The 17,192-nt window shown below is 45.3% G+C and overlaps 2 protein-coding genes across 2 annotated transcripts; one reads left to right on the forward strand and one right to left on the reverse strand.

Annotated features, from left to right (window-relative positions):
* The first annotated feature begins 742 nt into the window (after window positions 1-742).
* On the forward strand, window positions 743-3,100 carry C7H5orf49 (chromosome 7 C5orf49 homolog). The gene is made up of 3 exons (XM_033154097.1): window positions 743-1,014; window positions 2,064-2,180; window positions 2,859-3,100. The coding sequence occupies exons 1-3, from the start codon at window positions 829-831 to the stop codon at window positions 3,036-3,038; spliced, it is 483 nt and encodes a 160-aa protein (XP_033009988.1). The 5' UTR covers window positions 743-828; the 3' UTR covers window positions 3,039-3,100.
* Window positions 3,101-5,585: 2,485 nt separating this feature from the next.
* Window positions 5,586-15,633, reverse strand: FASTKD3 (FAST kinase domains 3). Its single transcript, XM_033154098.1, has 7 exons — window positions 15,566-15,633; window positions 9,478-10,944; window positions 9,048-9,133; window positions 8,519-8,693; window positions 7,551-7,620; window positions 6,997-7,111; window positions 5,586-5,771 (listed from the first exon to the last, which is right to left on the reverse strand). The coding sequence occupies exons 2-7, from the start codon at window positions 10,916-10,918 to the stop codon at window positions 5,673-5,675; spliced, it is 1,986 nt and encodes a 661-aa protein (XP_033009989.1). The 5' UTR covers window positions 10,919-10,944; window positions 15,566-15,633; the 3' UTR covers window positions 5,586-5,672.
* Window positions 15,634-17,192: the final 1,559 nt, after the last annotated feature.

The following is a 17,192-nucleotide window of genomic DNA, read 5'->3' on the forward strand; positions in this document are numbered from 1 at the left end:
TATGTCATGAAGGCTGAAATTTCAGTTCAGAGAACACTTACTGTTCCCAACCCTAACCCTGTGGAAAGCCATCTAATTAGATTTTAATTTGATTTTGAGATGTCTTTAGGAGGTAATTTAATTATTGTTTGATTTTATACCAATGTTATGTATCTCATGTTAGCCACCCTGAGCCCGACTTTGGCCGGGGAGGGCGGGACATAAATAAAAGGGTTTTTTTATTATTACTTGTTATTATTCCTTTGTAAGAAAATATGAAATAACGTAAAACCATTTTTGCAGGGAGGGGAATCAATGGGGGGGTTGACAAGAAATTTTCTGCACCGGGTACCACCTGACCTTCCCATGCCTGGGGGGGGGGGTGACAAAAAATTTTTTGCTCCCGGGTACCAATTTACCTTGCTACGCCCCTGTGTGGGCTTCATCCCCACCTCCTGGAGCCTGGCCAGCCTATCCATCATTGATGTGGGTGTCTCACATTTCAGAAGCTGTACAACTTCATACGGAAGGCTGCATCCAGTGAATTCATTCTCAAGCCCAGCTTTAGTGATCCTTGTCAGATCCAGTAATACTTGTGGCCTTTTGCTGCAATCTTCTCTAGACAAATTGGTTTTAAGCTCCTTTGTTCACCCAGAAGCAGCTTTTCTCAGCCTTCCAGTCTCCCTTATATGTTGTCTGACATCACAGTGAACACAGACTGTCTCTTAGTAACCAAAGAACTCAGCAGACCGGGGGGGGGGGGGGGGGCTGGCTAGAGAAAAAGCGGCCGCTGGAGCCCTGAAGGCAGCCAGCCTGCCTCCCAGCAAAGCTTTTAGGCTTCAGTAGGGAATGCAAGAAGCCCAAAATGGGGAAGAACTGGAGGCAGAAGAGGAAGAGTTGGAGGAACTGGGAAGCATCAATGAACAACTAATAAGGAAACACCAGCTGCCACTCTCCGCACAGTCAGGCTTCAGCTATGTTCCCCCCCGACGCAAAGATCCCCCTGAACTCAGCTATTTTCACCAAGAGAGCAAGGTGCGTAGAGCAGAGGGGAAGGAGCAGCAGTCTTGAGGGGGAAGGAATCCAGTTTTGAACTGCTGTTTCGCTGAAGGAACAAAGTAGGAAGGAAGGGGGGGAGTGAAAGGCAACTCAAAAACTTTAAGCAGCTAATAGCAAATTCTAGCAAATGCTCTATTAGCAGTTATATCTGTGCTACAGGTAATTTCTCAATATTTGCACACACGCAACCTTCCATTGGTGCCAGCTCTGGACTGGCCCATTTGGAGAACAACTTGTCCAGACTTCCACTTGTCCTGTGCCAAGAAAGCATGGGTCCAAGCGGTTTTCTGTTTGTCCTGCCGCTTTCCCCAGGAAAAACCTACCCTTTACTGCTCAATCCCTGGAACATCAATCCCTGGAAAACCTGACTGCCGTTTGTTCCAATTCAGCGGTAAAGATCTGCTTTCCCTCGGGGAAAGTGGTGGGAGAAGTGGAAGTCTGCATGAGCCCTAAGTGGTAAAATGAGGGTCCTGTGTCTGCTTTCTCTCCCTCACAAGCATAGTCTGTATTTGTTCCTGGAGTCATTCTGGTGGTTCTTGTTTCCTTAGACTCATGTTTCTTCTCACTCCTTTCCAAGATCCTTCTGCTTACAGTGCCCCTCTCTGGGATCTGAGCTTCTCTGTCCTGGCTCATTGTGACAGAATGGCAGCTCAGGAGGTCACTATCGAGAGGCTTCAGCAACCTCCATCTTCACAAAAGCTCTTTAACCTATTATGTGATATGTTAATTGGGAAGAAGCGTGTTGGCCCAACCTGTGTGGGACAGTTGTAGCAAAGCCAGAGGTTTGCTCTCTGCTCACAAAGGCAGTGTGCAGTTCTCAGCTCCAGATTGATTTCTAACACCAGGGTTGAATGTTAAAGCCATGTGGTGCTGCCTCTCCGTGATCCTCCTGCCTGTGGGCACTGTGCTCACAGCAGACTCAACCAAACCTCATTATATCTGTCAGTTTTATTGGTATGATTCTTTGTAACCTGTGTCATCTTGTCAGTTCACGGCATGGCATTTCTTTCCCCCTTTATTTTAAGACAGGAAGTGTTTCCCTGTATGACTGCATCTTTAAAAGACCCATGGGCTATGATGAAAAACTCCACCGCTGTGACAGAGAACACGCCAAAAGCAGAGGACTTCATATTAATGATGAGGTGACCATATTGATGATCTCTTGCCTGGGCTGCAGTTTGACGGCAATCACTATTTGCTCATCTTTCTCTTCTCCCAGTCTTGATAACTGCAGCTCCCCTCCTCCTTGGCCACTGGCCATGCCGGCTGCAAAGTGCTTTACAAATGCTAAGTATCATGTAGGTTTAAGGAGGTGACAAGAACAGCTAGTGGTCTTTGGGATGACACTCTGAACCCACTTCATGGACCATAGCTGTGTCAATTTTATGAATGCTCCTCCATCCCACCCGCAACAGTAAAGACTACGGACAGTAAAGGACACTGACAATGAAGTGTACCCAGAGGAGGGCGACCAGGAGTACCAAGAACACAAATGCAAACCCAAAGCACAATCCCATGAAACACCCCACCACCATTCATAGAACCATAGAGCTGAAAGGGCCTCCTGGGCAGTTTCCCCCATCCAAATTTAAAGCAGACCAGACCCTGCTTAGAGGACACAGGCCTCTCCCAACCCGTCCCCCTCCACCCTGTTCCACCTTTGCTCTGGATGTGGAGCAAAAGTGGGAAGGCACCTGACAGAATGATACCACAAGATGGGTTGTGAGCGGAGGAAAGAACATTTTGGCAGCAGCCCTGCACTAACCACCAGTTTCACCCTCTTGCCATACTCAGAAATAACCTCTAACATTTCTTAACAGGAAAAAGCAAGGCCTATGGCCGTCTTGTCCTCCTCTGAATATGGGCGCCGCATAGACAAGCCTGTGGAACAGCTGGCCCGAGACCATGTGCGCATTAAACACGTTCAGGCGGAATTCTACAGGAAAAACGGAATAGCTTGCTTGATAGAAAAATCATCCAGAAACATTGAAGCAAACTAAGGCTACTTGTTGTGATTGATAGCAGGGAAAAATTAATGTGCCTGGGTTTTGTTTCTGTATTATTTCCTGTACTGTGCTACTGGGATTTGGGGGAAATTCCAATATTGCATCCTATCATCTGATGAATTCTTTGCAAGGTTGCTACATTAAGTGAGGCATGTCTTACTTGAATGTGCCCCTAACATGGCAACATTTATGCAATGAGCAGCTCACAACAGCATTCTACAGGGAACATAAGCTCATAATACAATACTGGGGGAAGAGGGGGTTTCCGCTTTTTTCACTGCATCCTGCTTGCTAAAGCAGCCATGTGCTTGTCTGTGAGTACTAGACTCAACTATTCCTTATGACATGCTAATAATATGCAGGTTAGAGCTTTGATTCACAAATCAATGAATGTTAGATCACAAATGAAGGAGCTGACAACATGCTTTTGCTTAATGTGTCCTTTCTCCCCTTATTCTTGGAAACAAAACCTTGTTGCATATCTCTTCGTTACCACGTCTTATAGTGTTAACAGCTTAGTATAGTTATAAACCAAAATTCTTCATCCATGCATTCAGAATGCTCAAATAATGATAAATAAAAAAGCTTAGGAAAAGATACGCATTTATTTAACAGTACAATATGCACATCATGATTCACCAACCTCACATTCAGAGGTGTTATGGTGCCTGTAAAGGCCTTACTGTATTTGCTGCATCTGTGATGAACAATAATCCCCAGATTCATTTTTAAGAAAAGCTTATAGTATTTCAGAAGCAGCATTCTTCTATTTTTTTTCTGAAAAACTAGCCTGCTCCACCCCCTCTCACTTACTTAGAATCATAGAGTTGGAAGAGACCACAAGGGCTGTCCAGTCCAACTCTCCGCCACTCTGGTCTGGAAGAAAATCCTGTGGGTGCCCAGAGGGAGTTGCCTGAGTAGTGAGAAGGGGAGGGGGAGCATAAGTGCTCTTTGAGAGAAGGAACATAGGCATTTGTGGTCTGTGTGTGAGAGAGATGTCTGTGTGGGTGGCAGACAAATGGCTGTGCGCCTGCGGTCTGTATGTGTCTGCTTTGTTGAGATTCCTGCATTGCAGGGGGTGGGACTAGATGACTCTACAGTTCTATCATCTGATGGTTCTATGTGCCCCTGAATGTGAATGTGGTGTGGGCACCATGTAACTTTCTCCTGGGGAATGCTCCCTGTTGCAATTAGGCAGCAACATCCTGTGTGTGTGTGTGTGTGTGTGTGTGTGTGTGTGTGTTTGTGTGCTTGATAGAGAATCAATATTGTGCAGTGTCCACACTCAGGATCAGCAGGACATAGCAGACTTCCCATTGTAAGCCGGAGGATATCCAGGTGTGGGAATGATGGCAATTACTAAAGTCTCCCCAATTTTCTATTATGCCACTCCTCCATGGCAGCCATTTTCTGAAGGATGCCCATTTCACTTTCTCAAAATTCAACACGGGCCAGGCGATCCCTGCCCTGGTGCTTGAAGAAGGGAATTATTCAGATAAAGCTTTACAGCCCCAAGTATATATTTAAATAGCCTCTATTTCCATACAGTATTGTTATTGTTACAGCTCTTGGCCTGTAGCTGTAAAAAGCAGGCACACACAACCATGGCTGGAGGTGAGAAGCAATTTGGAACAAACTTACGAACCACTTGGACTGGCCAGTAATATTTCTTTTAGTGCAATCACAGGTATTATTGTAACTTTAAGGGGCCAGAAGCCAAAGGGCAATGTCTAAGGGACCCGACACTTTGGGCTCCAAGCAAATGTGTCTGGAAGTTGTGTCTGAGATAGGTTTTCATTTAACTGCTTTAAAATGGTTCTGGAGCTCTGTCTTACAAGACAGGGAAGGACTTCTTAGAGCTGAAACTAGCAAGGTTGGAGCACTTTCACTGCAAATATGCTGTTTTTTCAGTGAATGAGTTTAATCCTTTCCCCTGTGTAGTCCAAATGGTGGAATTAGCCCTAGAAGGGCAGTTTCCATTAGCACCAATATAGCAGCTTCAGTGTTAGTCTTCATCAAGATTGCAGTGGGGAAGAAATGACTAACACGCCTCCCCGTGATCCCTTAGTAAAATAGCCTCTCCTGCTAGCTATTAACATTAAACATCACTTTAATGTCACTGCTAGTTCAGCTCACAAATTCAGGCACACATGAAGAGTCAATAGACTGAAAAAACAATCTCTTGGCATTTCCTGTGGCAATTTGTTTGGGGCCGGGGGAGAAAGTGTAACAAAATATTCCCCCCCCCCCAGTTTTATTTGGGAGGAATACAGTCACACTAAAAAATAAATTTAGTTGTATTTTGCCATCCTTTCTGACACATTCTCTTTATGTATTGTTAGAGGACTGAGCTGTTCCACAGTGGAACGGTCTCCCTCAGGAGGTGGTGGACTCTCCTTTCTTGAAGGTTTTTAAGCAGAGGTTGGATCTGTCATGCATGCTTCAGCTGGGGGTGGCCTAGATGACCCTTGGGGTCTCTTCCAGCTCTACAATTCGATAACTCAATGGCTGGCCCAGAAAACAAGGTTCAGTTTTTTAAAAATCACAGTAGCTTACCAAGTCCCAAATTTAAAATAATAATAAACCAATCTTCATAGATCTGTCAGCATCATTTGGATTCTATTTCAATCACCAGCTGAGCCTATAAGAGTTAGAAAAAATTTTCTTGTGCAGGTATTCCACTATATCACTTCTGGTCTTCAGTGACTCAAACTCAAAAAATGGAATCTGAAAGTTAAAAAGAAGGAAGAATGTAGCATTTTTCAGGAAGCAAACTCAGATAATTTTTCTTCTGTGAAATAGAGGAATTGGTCTGTTGCTTATTTTTTCTTATATATTGTATCCTATAGTTTATGATATAAGAAATACAAAATTAATTAAAATAATTAATAAGCAACACAAAAGTAATTAAAAACCAATCCACAGCCAGCATAGCACATCACAACTGACCCAATAGGCAGAAAAACTATTGAGTGGTCTGCTGAGTGATCTTCAAGTGGTTCACGGGGGGTGGGAGAAGTTTGGAAACTACTTTGATAGATCTATTCCATCTTTGGGAGGCCTTATATACACCTAGGGTAGAATTCTCCTAGCAAGTCCCATTCACCTGTGGGGAGTGAACCACCCAATAACAGTACCTCTGCTTCATCTGGAATGAGTTTCCATTTATTAACCCAAATCTGGTCCATTACTGCGACCATGAATTGTTTCAGGACACCCGTAGCCTTGCCTGAAGTCAGCGACAGAGATAAAGTTGGGCGTCACCTGTATATTGGTGACACTTGACACCAAATCTCTGGGTGACCTCTTCCATTTGCTTCATATAGATGTTCCACAGCCTGGAGCCTTGTGGGGGCCCCAAGCAAAGCTGCCGTAGGGTCAAGTGGTGCTCCAACAGCCCCACCCTCTGGAACTGCTCCTCCAAATAGAAGCAGGATCAGTCCTAAGCAGTGCCTTCAACACTCAGCTCAGTCAGACTGTTCAGAAGGATGCCATGGGCTGAAAGCCGCTAAGAGGTCTGAGGAATCCTTCAGAGCCACGCTCCCCTGCCCTTCTCCTTCTTGAGAAAGGTCATCTCTTTGTGACCAAGGCAGTTTCTCTATGCCAAAGCCAGTTCTGAAGTCAAATCAAAATGGTTTAAAACAAAAAACAAAAACCCAGCTTCACCCAGAAGTATCCTAGCATTTGCCAGCTGCCACTCTCTTCAGCAACTTGCCCAGGGATAGGATATTAACCACTGGCCTGCAATTGCTGACGTTTTCCAGGTCCAGATTAAGCATTCAATGGGGGTAGGTATCAGCTCTTAAGAGCCCAAGCTTCAAGAGAGAGTCTGAGGCAGCAATATGGATTTCCAGTGCTACCAGCTGCTCACACTATCTTGCCCCAGCTGCAGTTTTCCATTCCGCTTTGAACAGCAACCATTTGATTCACCCCAACTGCTTCAAACATTTACCTGCACAACTTCATAACCAGCTAGCTGCAGGTGCCTTTGCTTAATGGCCTCTTTTCCAAGAAGATTGTGACTGTTGGTGCAAAATCTTCTTTGATCATCAATGCAGAGAGCTATTCTGACCATCAAACACAAAATAAGATTAAATATCGCATTTGAATCAAACATTTATGACATCCTGCCTAGTTGTTGCTTTTTAGGATATTGCATGTCTTGGGTAATACAAATCCCTGGTGAAACCTCCATGGTGCAATGTGGTTGCCATTTCCCTGTGTTGGGATGTCATATTGCTCCTAGCATTTGAATCACAGAACCTTGTGAATTACCTAGACCCCAGGGTAAGATCCCACAGGAGACGCACACCTTGCCATGGGCTGGTGGCACAGAACAAGTTCTTTGAAAGTGGTCTGTCTCTCAGTGCAATTGTTCAACTGAAATGTTTCAGGAGTCCTGTGGGATGCAGCCCCAGGGAAGCAACAAGCAAAGACACAAATTGAAAGAACAGAAAAATTGTACACCACTTTCACTACTCTGTTTATATTTAGCATCTTGCTTACCTTTGATATGCCTCTTCATGTCTATTAGCTGGTAGTACAAATCCTTCTTCATTGAGTTTAATCTCAATATCTGGTGCAAGGAAGGAACAAGAAAAAATTACTATGTTTCTATAGCAGGGATGGCCAACAGGTAGATCATGAGGGGTCCGTGGTAGATTGCTGCCCCCCCCCCCCCAGACAAAAAAAGGCCCAACCACTTTGACTTCCTAAAAAAAAGCTCAACAACTTTGGTAGATCACTGCCAGTTTTTTTATAGAGGAAGTAGATCTTAGCCTCTTAAAAGTTGGACATGCCTGTTCTATAGCATATACTATATATGTTGTACCCGTTTTTGTTTGGTCAAAACCACCCAAAATACTTGAGCAGTATTCTTCTTTTCCATTTGGAACGTGGAAAGCATATGCAGGCCTTCCTGCTTCTTATCTACACTTGACATGAATGCATTTAGTCAGCAAAGTATGAGATCTGTTGCTGGAAAACCGTTAAACGAAAACCATCTCTCATAACAGAAAAACATCAAGTATTAAAGGTAGCAAGAGGATAAAAGTATCGTCTAAATCCCATTTCCAACCCATTTAGTATGCATGTGGGTGGAAAGGGTCAAAAGAGGATTTCTATGGTGGTAAGGACCCCTTTTCTTTCTGCAGAATAGTATAGTATCTGGCAGTCAACTGGACACCGACACACACAACCATGGGAATTTCCTGCAATATTATGCTGAGCAGGGATGCATTTGGCAAGTGACTCTACTATTTAGGAGGAGAAGTCATGTCGGGGATCAGCTATAACTTTGTGAAGGGTTTGTTTTGTTTTGTTTGTTACTGCATTCATTCATGCAAAGTACAGGCCTGTTGAAGATGAACACAGCATTACTTTACACATTGAAACAAAGCAAATTTCATAATTATGGGACTATGACCATTAACATTTGCATTCAGCAAGACACGCATTAGCAACAGCTTCCCTACCCAGAGTATAGCAGTATGGTGTCAACACGTGAGAGGCAAAATATATTCGGGCCCCCAAGAGGTCAGTGAGGCCAGCCTTTACTCTGTTGTAGAGGTGACTGTCTACCAAGGACTCCATTGAACGATCTGGCGTGAGAAAGGACTTGACAAAGTACTTGGGAAGGAGTTGGGGACCCTATTAAGACAGGAGAGGAAAATAAGCACTTTCTTCCTGCAAGTAGAAATACTGATAAATATGCAAGCAGTATGGTACAAGGACAGGAATGGGTGGCAAGGGAACACTTGGCAAGTTATTTGCAGCCTATTTTTGGAAGGTCCTTATATAGGTACTCCGCTGACTGGAAGCCCAACGGGCCACGCACGGAACACTAAGCTACCAGCCAAATTTGGTGTGACTGCTGCTATTGACAGTTACTAATTAGCATCATTACTTAAGGCTGCTCGTATTATTATGCAACACTGTTTCCTATTCTGAATAAAGATGCGCAGGATCAAAACATGCACAAAAAGGAATAGCATATTCTCATACCTCATAAGAAGGACACTCCAGTGTAACTGTTAGAAATAGCTGGGTCAACTGAGAAAGAACAGACTTCTTCAAACCAGGTCCTTCAGCTGGGATAAAAGAATCAGAGGCATCAAGAAAGATGGTTCCACAATTTATTCCCCCCCTTTTTTAAAAAGGCTAAGAAACAGCCGCTTAAAGCTATTTGCTAAGCTTTCATTTAACAGGAAAGCTACTAGTCACCAAGGGGAGTGTAAAGTAAGATGTGCTACCAACTCTTCTGTACAATTCACAAAATAGTGGGAGGCTGGCCCTGAGCTCCTGCCCCACTTCAATCCTACGGCAACTTCCATTACTAGCCCATGTGAGTTAACAGTGTTACCAGAGGCATGTCACTTATTTGAGGTGACATTTCTGAACATCCATATCCCTAGACAAAGAGCTATATACTTACCTTGCAACTGCTGCAGAAAATAAGGATTAAACACTTTTGCCAGGAAATTCAGGGGGTAGCGTTCAACTAGGGTGCATGCATGAAGAAGGCTCAAGAATACATGAGGCTGAAACTGGGCCGATCGAGTGCTGAGTATCCTTTCGAGCTTTTGGAAAAGAGAAGGAGCACACGGAGGCAAATAGTTGAGTTTTCCAAATGGAATAATCTGCTCAGCAATCTGAGCAGTGGTGAAGTTGTCAGCATTGTAGATGAAACTTTCCGCCACTGCATTGAAGATGCTCTTAGAAAGGATGCGCTTCCTGCTGCAGAACTGCATGACTTTGGAAACTGCACTGGGATGCATGGTGAAGGCATATTTGGCAACATGCCTTTCTAGAGCTTCAGTGAAGAACTGGTCATTGTGTCCAAAATGAATAAAAGCCTCCAGCACTTTTTCTAGCTCATTGTCAGTGAAATGTGGGACGTGCCGTACTGAATGCTTGCAAAGCTTTATCACTAGAGGAATGGCTTGGGTTTGATCAAGAACCACCAGAGCATTTAACACTGTACTTGTCATTTCGGGGCTGAACTGAGCAACCCGAGTTACAGTTAAATTGCTCATTTTGTTTAATAGGGCTTGGTATTTTCCTCTCTCCCCGACACCCAGCTGCAGCATTTTGTAGACCATAGCCATTTCATCAGCCTTCCAGTTCTCCAGGTTTGCACTTTGCACTTGGTCCATAATTTGTTCCAGAATAGCACAGCTTGGACCCTCTAGATTGAACAAGGATTCTCCAAGAATACACAGATTTCTAATAGTCATCTGGCCTTTATCAAGACGTTCTTGGCTCTCTGACACCAAACGAACCATCAAGGTACTCCAGGGATCCACACGTAATTTTATCAAAGCATTTAGTGAATTTACAAGACCAGATTCAGACAGGCTTGGTGATTCTTGTTCCAGCTGGAAGCAAAGTGACCTGAAGACTTCATCCTCCATCACCTCTTCAGGATTCTTCAGCATACTGTCTTCCAGTTGAACGTGACACACCCGCTGAAGGACAGCTGCCACCATGGTGTCAGATAAACTTTCCAATGTGCTTACAAATCTGAAAATGTCTTTGTATGAACAGAAACAGTTCAACTTCTTCAAAAACATCTGTTCATCCGTCCACGTGCTGCCAGATTTTACACTGTTACCAGCTTCTCCATGGAGTTGCACCATTCCCGTAACATAGCCGGGGTGGTTTCCCAGTTCCATATGGTAGTTTCTACAAGCTGCGCACTGAAAACCACAGACTGAACACACTGTTCGCAATGTTGAAGAACCATGGGGGCACAACCTGAGCTGCCTAATTTGCTGGCCAAAATGGTTCAAGGCTGTGCCTCGAGTTAGCAGCTGTCTACATGCTTGCATTCTAGAAATAGATGCCTGGAAACATCTAAAATTCATGGAAGCCATCTCAGGTCTACTTTGAACATTTCTCCCTGAAAGGAAAACAACAACTAAAAGTTGGTGTCACTATAGATATATCCTGGTTAGCCTTTGAGAGCTTTTATTATTAATTTAATTTAAAAAAAACAGCTTTAAAGGAAAGGTCAAGAGATGGCACACTGAGGACTGTGTCGATCCCTACAGAAAGGGGAGACTAAGTACATAACATGATACTGTCCACAGAATCAAGTGTCTTAATAACCGTAACTTTCCATATTCATGGAGAATCACATTTCTAGCCATTATAGATACAAAACTATACTTCAAAGTGTGAAATTCCAGGAGCCTAGAGTAAGGTTTGGCTTTTCTTAGTGTGGAATCTGGATTGCCGGGACATGGAATTTACATTATTGAGCATGGAATACTAACTTCTTTACAGTGAACAAAAAGTGAATACTGTAAATAAATGCAATGAGCTGAAATTACAGGCAGAGTGATGATCCACTGGCCCAAGGCCTAAGTATTAATCAGACTCCTTTACTGGCATACACAGGTTACAAATAGAAGTCAAAGTGTAAAATTGGAATCTGTTCATGAAAGCAGATACTTTTAAGATAAAACCGATACAGACGTAATAAGGTTAAAAAGTGCCTCATCATTTCATGGCATCTCTCAGAAATTTTGCTACATTCACCATAATCTCAGTAGAAAGGGAACCCTGGATAAATCAGGGCAATTAAACCTTTCTTTCAGCATGAGATTTAAATATTTATTGCAGATTTTTGCATAAAAATGGACAGTAAAATAAAACATGTGCAATGGTTTCAACTTGTTTTATACCACAAGGACAATGCCTTTCTAAATATGGGATTTTCAAGAAGCTTCCTTGCAAAAGCAAGATGGCATGAGGTTACCGTATTTTTTGCTCCATAAGACGCACTTTTTTCCTCCTAAAAGGTAAGGGGAAATACCTGTGCGTCTTATGGAGCGAGTAGTGGTCCCTGGAGCTGAATTGCCCAGGGGCCAAAAGCAGATTGTGCTTTTTATTTTACAAAGAGAAAAGGGAGTATTGAAAGGACCCTGCTCAGCAGCTGATCAGCAAGAGATCGGAAGAGAGGTAAGAGTCCCGGCTCCCTTTCACTTCTGGCGGCTGACGCCATTGCGGGTGGTCGTGGGCTGCTTCGGCTGCGAAGCACCCAGTCCATCCCGGGGGTTAGGAGCCCTGCTACCGCAAAGCGGGGCTCCGGTTGGGGTGCGGGAAGAGCGTCCCGCACCCTAGGCTCCCCGGCTGTGCCCGTTGTGGCTCCGAACCCTTCCCTCGCTCCCCCTGTAAAGGGGGAGTGGGGGTGAAGGGACGACGGAGCCGGGCTATAGGGGACATGCCCCAACCGGGATGTAAATGCGGCGACAAAGCCTGTGATGAGCATCTAAGTTCTACCTGTCCTTAATGAGCTGTTAAGAACCCAGAGGCGGTGAGTAATTGATTGACTCTTTGTATTCCTGGAACGATCTGGGGGAAAGAAGAAAGGCAGCCCGCCTCCCTCCCTTCGGGAGATGAAAGGAATTAACTCTTTAAGTGACTGCTGCTACAACAATCGATAGAAAGTATCTGGAATTTGAAAACTGAGACTGTTGAGATTTCCCTTCGGGGGTTAACTGGGGAAAAAATATCTCCATTTGAAGTTTTGGTCTTTATACTCCGGCATCGGAGAAATGGCGACGACTTGGACTTTCGTGGGAAAAAACTGAAACAAAGAAAGGAAGAGACAGGAACTGAAACTTGATACTCACCCTCCCTCCTAAAATGCTGGACTTTGCGCTTGCACTGGTATCGAGCTCTGGTTTGGAGGATGAGGAAATGCTTACTGTCTTGCAACTGGAACTGCTTAATCGAAAACTACAAATTTTGAGTGGAATTATAAATGAAAAGAACTTACTTTCCACAGAAGAGGCTTTTCAAAAGTTTTACACAATGGAAACAAACTTTGGCAAAGAGCTGGGAGGGGCGCTTGAAGGATGGTTTGAGATGGCTGGGCAACTCTGAAAGGAAGGGGGGCCGGTTTCTGGGGGTGGCAGCCCTGGAACGGGAAAATTTACAATATCCAGACTCCGAGGTGGCAGCTCGGGGGCAAGGGACATGGAATTAAGATTTCTACAAGAAGAAGAAGAAGAAGAAAAAGAAACGGAGAAACCCAGAATGGAGGGGAGGAACACCCTGAGGCTCGATGCGGGGTTTGTTGTGGATGCAGCCTGGACCTGTGGACACTTAGAGGAAGACAATTGGAGATTTGGTTCTGGTGAAGGACAGAAAAAGACAATGGACAGAGGGGGAGTGGGTTGAAATATTAAATGTATAATCCAAATGGTCTGCCATGGTATCCGAAATCGGAGTGTGAAGTCTGTTAATCACAAGTTTATTTTAAATAAGTAAGGAGACATTGAATCTTAAGTCAAAAGCAGCATGATAAAGGATAGAAGAAATAAGTTTAGCTATAAGAATACTTGGTTAAGATCTAGGTTATAATGCAAAGATTAAGACAATTGTGTTTTTTCTTTTTAAGTAAAGTTAAATTTTTTACAGAGAAAAGTTGTTAAGGAAATAGTATATTGATTTAAAACCGAAGGTGTATAGGCGGGGGAAGTCAAAAGTCAAGATTCAGAACTAGAATTTTTTTTTTGCAAGGTATATAGATAAGAAGAAGAATCCTGACATTATGTGTATTTGTATTTGTTTTTGTATTTGTAGGTGTGGGGTTGGGTTTGTGTTATATTATGAAAATGCTAATAAATTCTGTTTTTTTTTTAAAAAAAAAAGGAGTCCCGGCTCCCTTTCAGCCCCACCCTCCTTTGTTGAATGTGCTGCAGAGGGAGGTTGTTTGTTTCCCCAGCGACATGTGACTGGCTGATTAGATTATCTGTCTGGAAACAGTAGAAAAGGCTCCCTTTCCTTAAGATTTTTCAGAAATGTGAGTTGAACCCCATAAAAATGGGTCTTTTCCTCTTTGCTTTTCCCCCTTTGCAAAAAAAGCTGCAAAACCTTTAGCTGATCCTCAAAACAACAACAACAACAACACCGGGGCTTTTCCCTTTGCAAAAAAAAGCTCCAAAACTTTTAGCTGATCCTCAAAAAAATGGCCTTTTGCCTTTGCAAAAACAGCTGCAAAACTTTTAGCTGATCCTCAAAAAAGCCAGGGCTTTTCCCTTTGCAAAAAGCTTCAAAACTTTTAGCTGATCCTAAAAAAAAAACACCAAAAAAACCACAGGGCATTTAGAGGAGGAAAACCAGAAAAATATTTTCCCCCTTGTTTCCTCCTCTAAAAATGAGGTGCGCCCTATGGTCCGGTGCGTCCTATGGAGCGGAAAAATACGGTACATCTTGCAACGGGAAAAGCTCTATGTTGGTGGGGATTGTATAGGTGAAGTAAATATGGAGTGATCTGGCCAAAGGAAGGTAAGATCCTAACCCCAATGGAAAGCAAGATTTATGGGCTGTACTGCTGAGATTTTGGAATTCAATCTCTAAAAATCTGTGCTTGTTTGAAATGCTTCTGGCAGTGACCTAAGTAAACAGTACCAGTATGGGCAGCCAAGGAAAGCCATGCATGCAATTGATCCTAAAGAATGTTAAATCCTTGTGCACTCTCAATCCTTGGGAGGACTGCTTGCCATATCTTCCTTAATCACACAGATGCACATTGGTTTGCCTGCTACTGAAGGATAGTGTAGAACTGGGAGAGCTGGTTAGGAGGGCAAATTTCCTTTCCCACACCCACAAGCATTTGTTAGACTTAAGAGCCTCAGTAAAAAGAAGCCGTAAGACATCCAAACAAACATCAAATCAAACTGCACCACATTCCGGTACAAACATTGCATGCTATATCTCTTGGGCTGAGCTGTGGGGAGAATGTGACTTCGGTTGTGTTCTCAAAAGGACCCCTCCCCACAACACAACACCAGCTGGGTTCCACCAGAAAATGTTGCATTACATTATGACTCAGGCGAAATCTACCTAAACTTCAGATATAGCCAGATCACTTTTAGCTAAAAGCATTGGGGGGGGGGTCATTAAAAGACAAACGTGTGTGTTTAAAACATACAGATAATTATAATAAAAACAGCAAGGCAGCAAAGAGGGAGCCAATTCGGTTTCCCTATGCAGGGAGTTCCAAAGTTGCCTGGGAGGAGCCACCACCGGGAAGGCCCTCTCCTGGGCCCTGTGAGGGTGGCGGCCTGAGGGAAGGGCCCCCGAAACCCAGGCAGGCTTGTAGATTCTACAATGTGGAAGGGAACTGGGTCTTTCAGACAGCCTGGACCTGCCAGGGAAGAGTCCTTCACGGGAGGCGCTTCGTGCCAGACTCCGCCTCGCAGGGGACTCCTTCCGGCTCTCCCGTCCTTCTCCGCCGCCGGGAACCCGAGACAGGGCGCTAACCAATGAGCGCGTGGCTGCGGCCCAATCAGGCGCCTTCTGTGGCGGAGGAAGCGCTCTGCACATGCTCAGACGCGCGGCGTCCAAAGCCCTGTAATCCCGCGCGGGAACGGTCGGGGGCGAAATTTGGGCCTCGCGCGGATCCGTCGCCCCTTCAGGCCAGGCAGAGAGCGGGCCGGAGGCGAGGCTTTGCTTGGCCCCCCCCTTCCCTCCGCCCTCTTCGGGGGCTGCAAAGAAGGGAGCCTTACCCGCTTCTCCGTTGGCCTCCGCCGCACCTGTTCCATAGAGACGGAAGTGTAGAAAGAGCGGCGTTTCCCCCTGCACTACCGGCTTCCGGTTTGGGCTTGGCCTAGTTTTTTTGGCAACAGGAAGCGGGGGTTCAACCCCACGACCGCCGGAAGTGAAAGGGCGGGACTTCGCCGGAGCAGGCCATTGAGCGAGGCCGGACCACAACTCCCATCATCCCTAGCCAGTCAGCCGGGGTGATGGGGGTGACCTTGTGTTTTATATTGCGAATCCCTGCTTTGCCCTCCCAACAACACCGGCCCCGTGACTGGGAAGTCCCGCCCTCCGAGGAGTTGCAGCGGGGAGTCGGCGCTGCCCTATTGCCGCTTGGAGAGTCTTATCTGGAGGCAAGGGAGCGAGCGAGAGGTCGAAAGGAACCCCGAAGCAGGTTACTAGTCTACTTCTCAAGTCTATGGTCCGGGCGCCAAGAGCCCAATCGGGTGCCTTGTCCCGCCCCCTTTTTGCTCTGACTGGCGTCCTGGAGTAGAGAGAGGGGCTCTGGCCGAAGGCCGCGTTCTTCCCAGGTGAGAGACTTGCCGGAGTCCGGCAAGAGCCACACGAGCGCGGGGCGAGCCCTCTGGCGGCCGGGCCGGGCCCAGGGAGGAGCGGAGCCGGGAGGGAGGGAGGGAGGGAGGGAGGGAGGCCCCGGAGGCCACTTGGCGTGGAAGTGGGTGGGCCCCGCGCGCGGCTGCCTCGCTCCCTCCCCGCCAGGCTGGAAGGACGGAAGGGCCCTGGCGGCAGGCTGAACTCGGCAGCCAGCGCGGGGTTTAGGCCTTGGCGGGGCTACTCTTTCCCAGCACATGCCAAATATCTTTCAAATCCGGCGTGTTTGTGTTTTCCGAAAAAGATCTTGGGTGGCTCTACAGAATGATTACTTCAGTGCTGTGCTGTATATTGCTGCAAGATTCAGGTTAAAAAGGAAAGGTGGTGTACTCCTCTTATATACCGTTTGATTGTGGTAAAAATCGCCATTTATGCTATCAATAAAGGCCATTAATTTTAAGTACCTTTAAACATTTTATTTGTTCTAAAGAATAAAGAAGATTAAAACATATCAGCCTTTAGACGTTTGGATAGGGTTGCCCTGTCAGGAAATGCTTAAAGCTGAAAAGTGCAGAGCGAACATGCCTGCTTGGTGTCAATAGGCAGGGAGTTCCAAAGGGTCGTGAGTGCTGTGGCCATGCTGGTTCCACAGATTGAAGTGGCCAAATGGGCCCAATATGGAGTAAGGCAGTCCCGTAAGTAAACCACCTCAAAGCCATTAAAGACTTTATATACCAATAGTACCTCCATTTTGTTCTACATGATGGTGAGATGGAAGTGCTTTCAGTGTGTCTTCTTAAGGCTTTCCTAATATAGCTTCTCTTTTCTGTTGCATGCAAGAAAATGGAATGTAGGAAAGCATTTTTGCTCCGTTCACTTGTACAGAATGAGGGGAAACTGACTGCAGTCGGGAAAATAGGACGTACTCAGTTGCTGCTGCCACTGCTGTGATTGTTTTCCCAAGCAAGAATCATGATGATGATGATGATGATGATGATTTATTATTTATACCCTGCCCATCTGGCTGGGCTTCCCCAGCCACTCTGT

This window comes from Lacerta agilis, chromosome 7 (genome assembly GCF_009819535.1).
Source record: "Lacerta agilis isolate rLacAgi1 chromosome 7, rLacAgi1.pri, whole genome shotgun sequence".
In the NCBI taxonomy this organism is placed as follows: domain Eukaryota; kingdom Metazoa; phylum Chordata; class Lepidosauria; order Squamata; family Lacertidae; genus Lacerta; species Lacerta agilis.

Excerpts from the sequence above, each read along its gene's own strand:
- C7H5orf49 (XM_033154097.1), top strand. The coding sequence starts at position 829 with ATGCAAGAAGCCCAAAATGGGGAAGAACTGGAGGCAGAAGAGGAAGAG. Across the intron at positions 1,015-2,063 it reads ATTTTCACCAAGAGAGCAAG|ACAGGAAGTGTTTCCCTGTA; the intron begins GTGCGTAGAGCA and ends CTTTATTTTAAG. Across the intron at positions 2,181-2,858 it reads GACTTCATATTAATGATGAG|GAAAAAGCAAGGCCTATGGC; the intron begins GTGACCATATTG and ends ATTTCTTAACAG.
- FASTKD3 (XM_033154098.1), bottom strand. The coding sequence starts at position 10,918 with ATGGCTTCCATGAATTTTAGATGTTTCCAGGCATCTATTTCTAGAATG. Across the intron at positions 9,134-9,477 it reads TTTTCTGCAGCAGTTGCAAG|CTGAAGGACCTGGTTTGAAG; the intron begins GTAAGTATATAG and ends CTTTTATCCCAG. Across the intron at positions 5,772-6,996 it reads CTGGTTATGAAGTTGTGCAG|ATTCCATTTTTTGAGTTTGA; the intron begins GTAAATGTTTGA and ends TTTAACTTTCAG.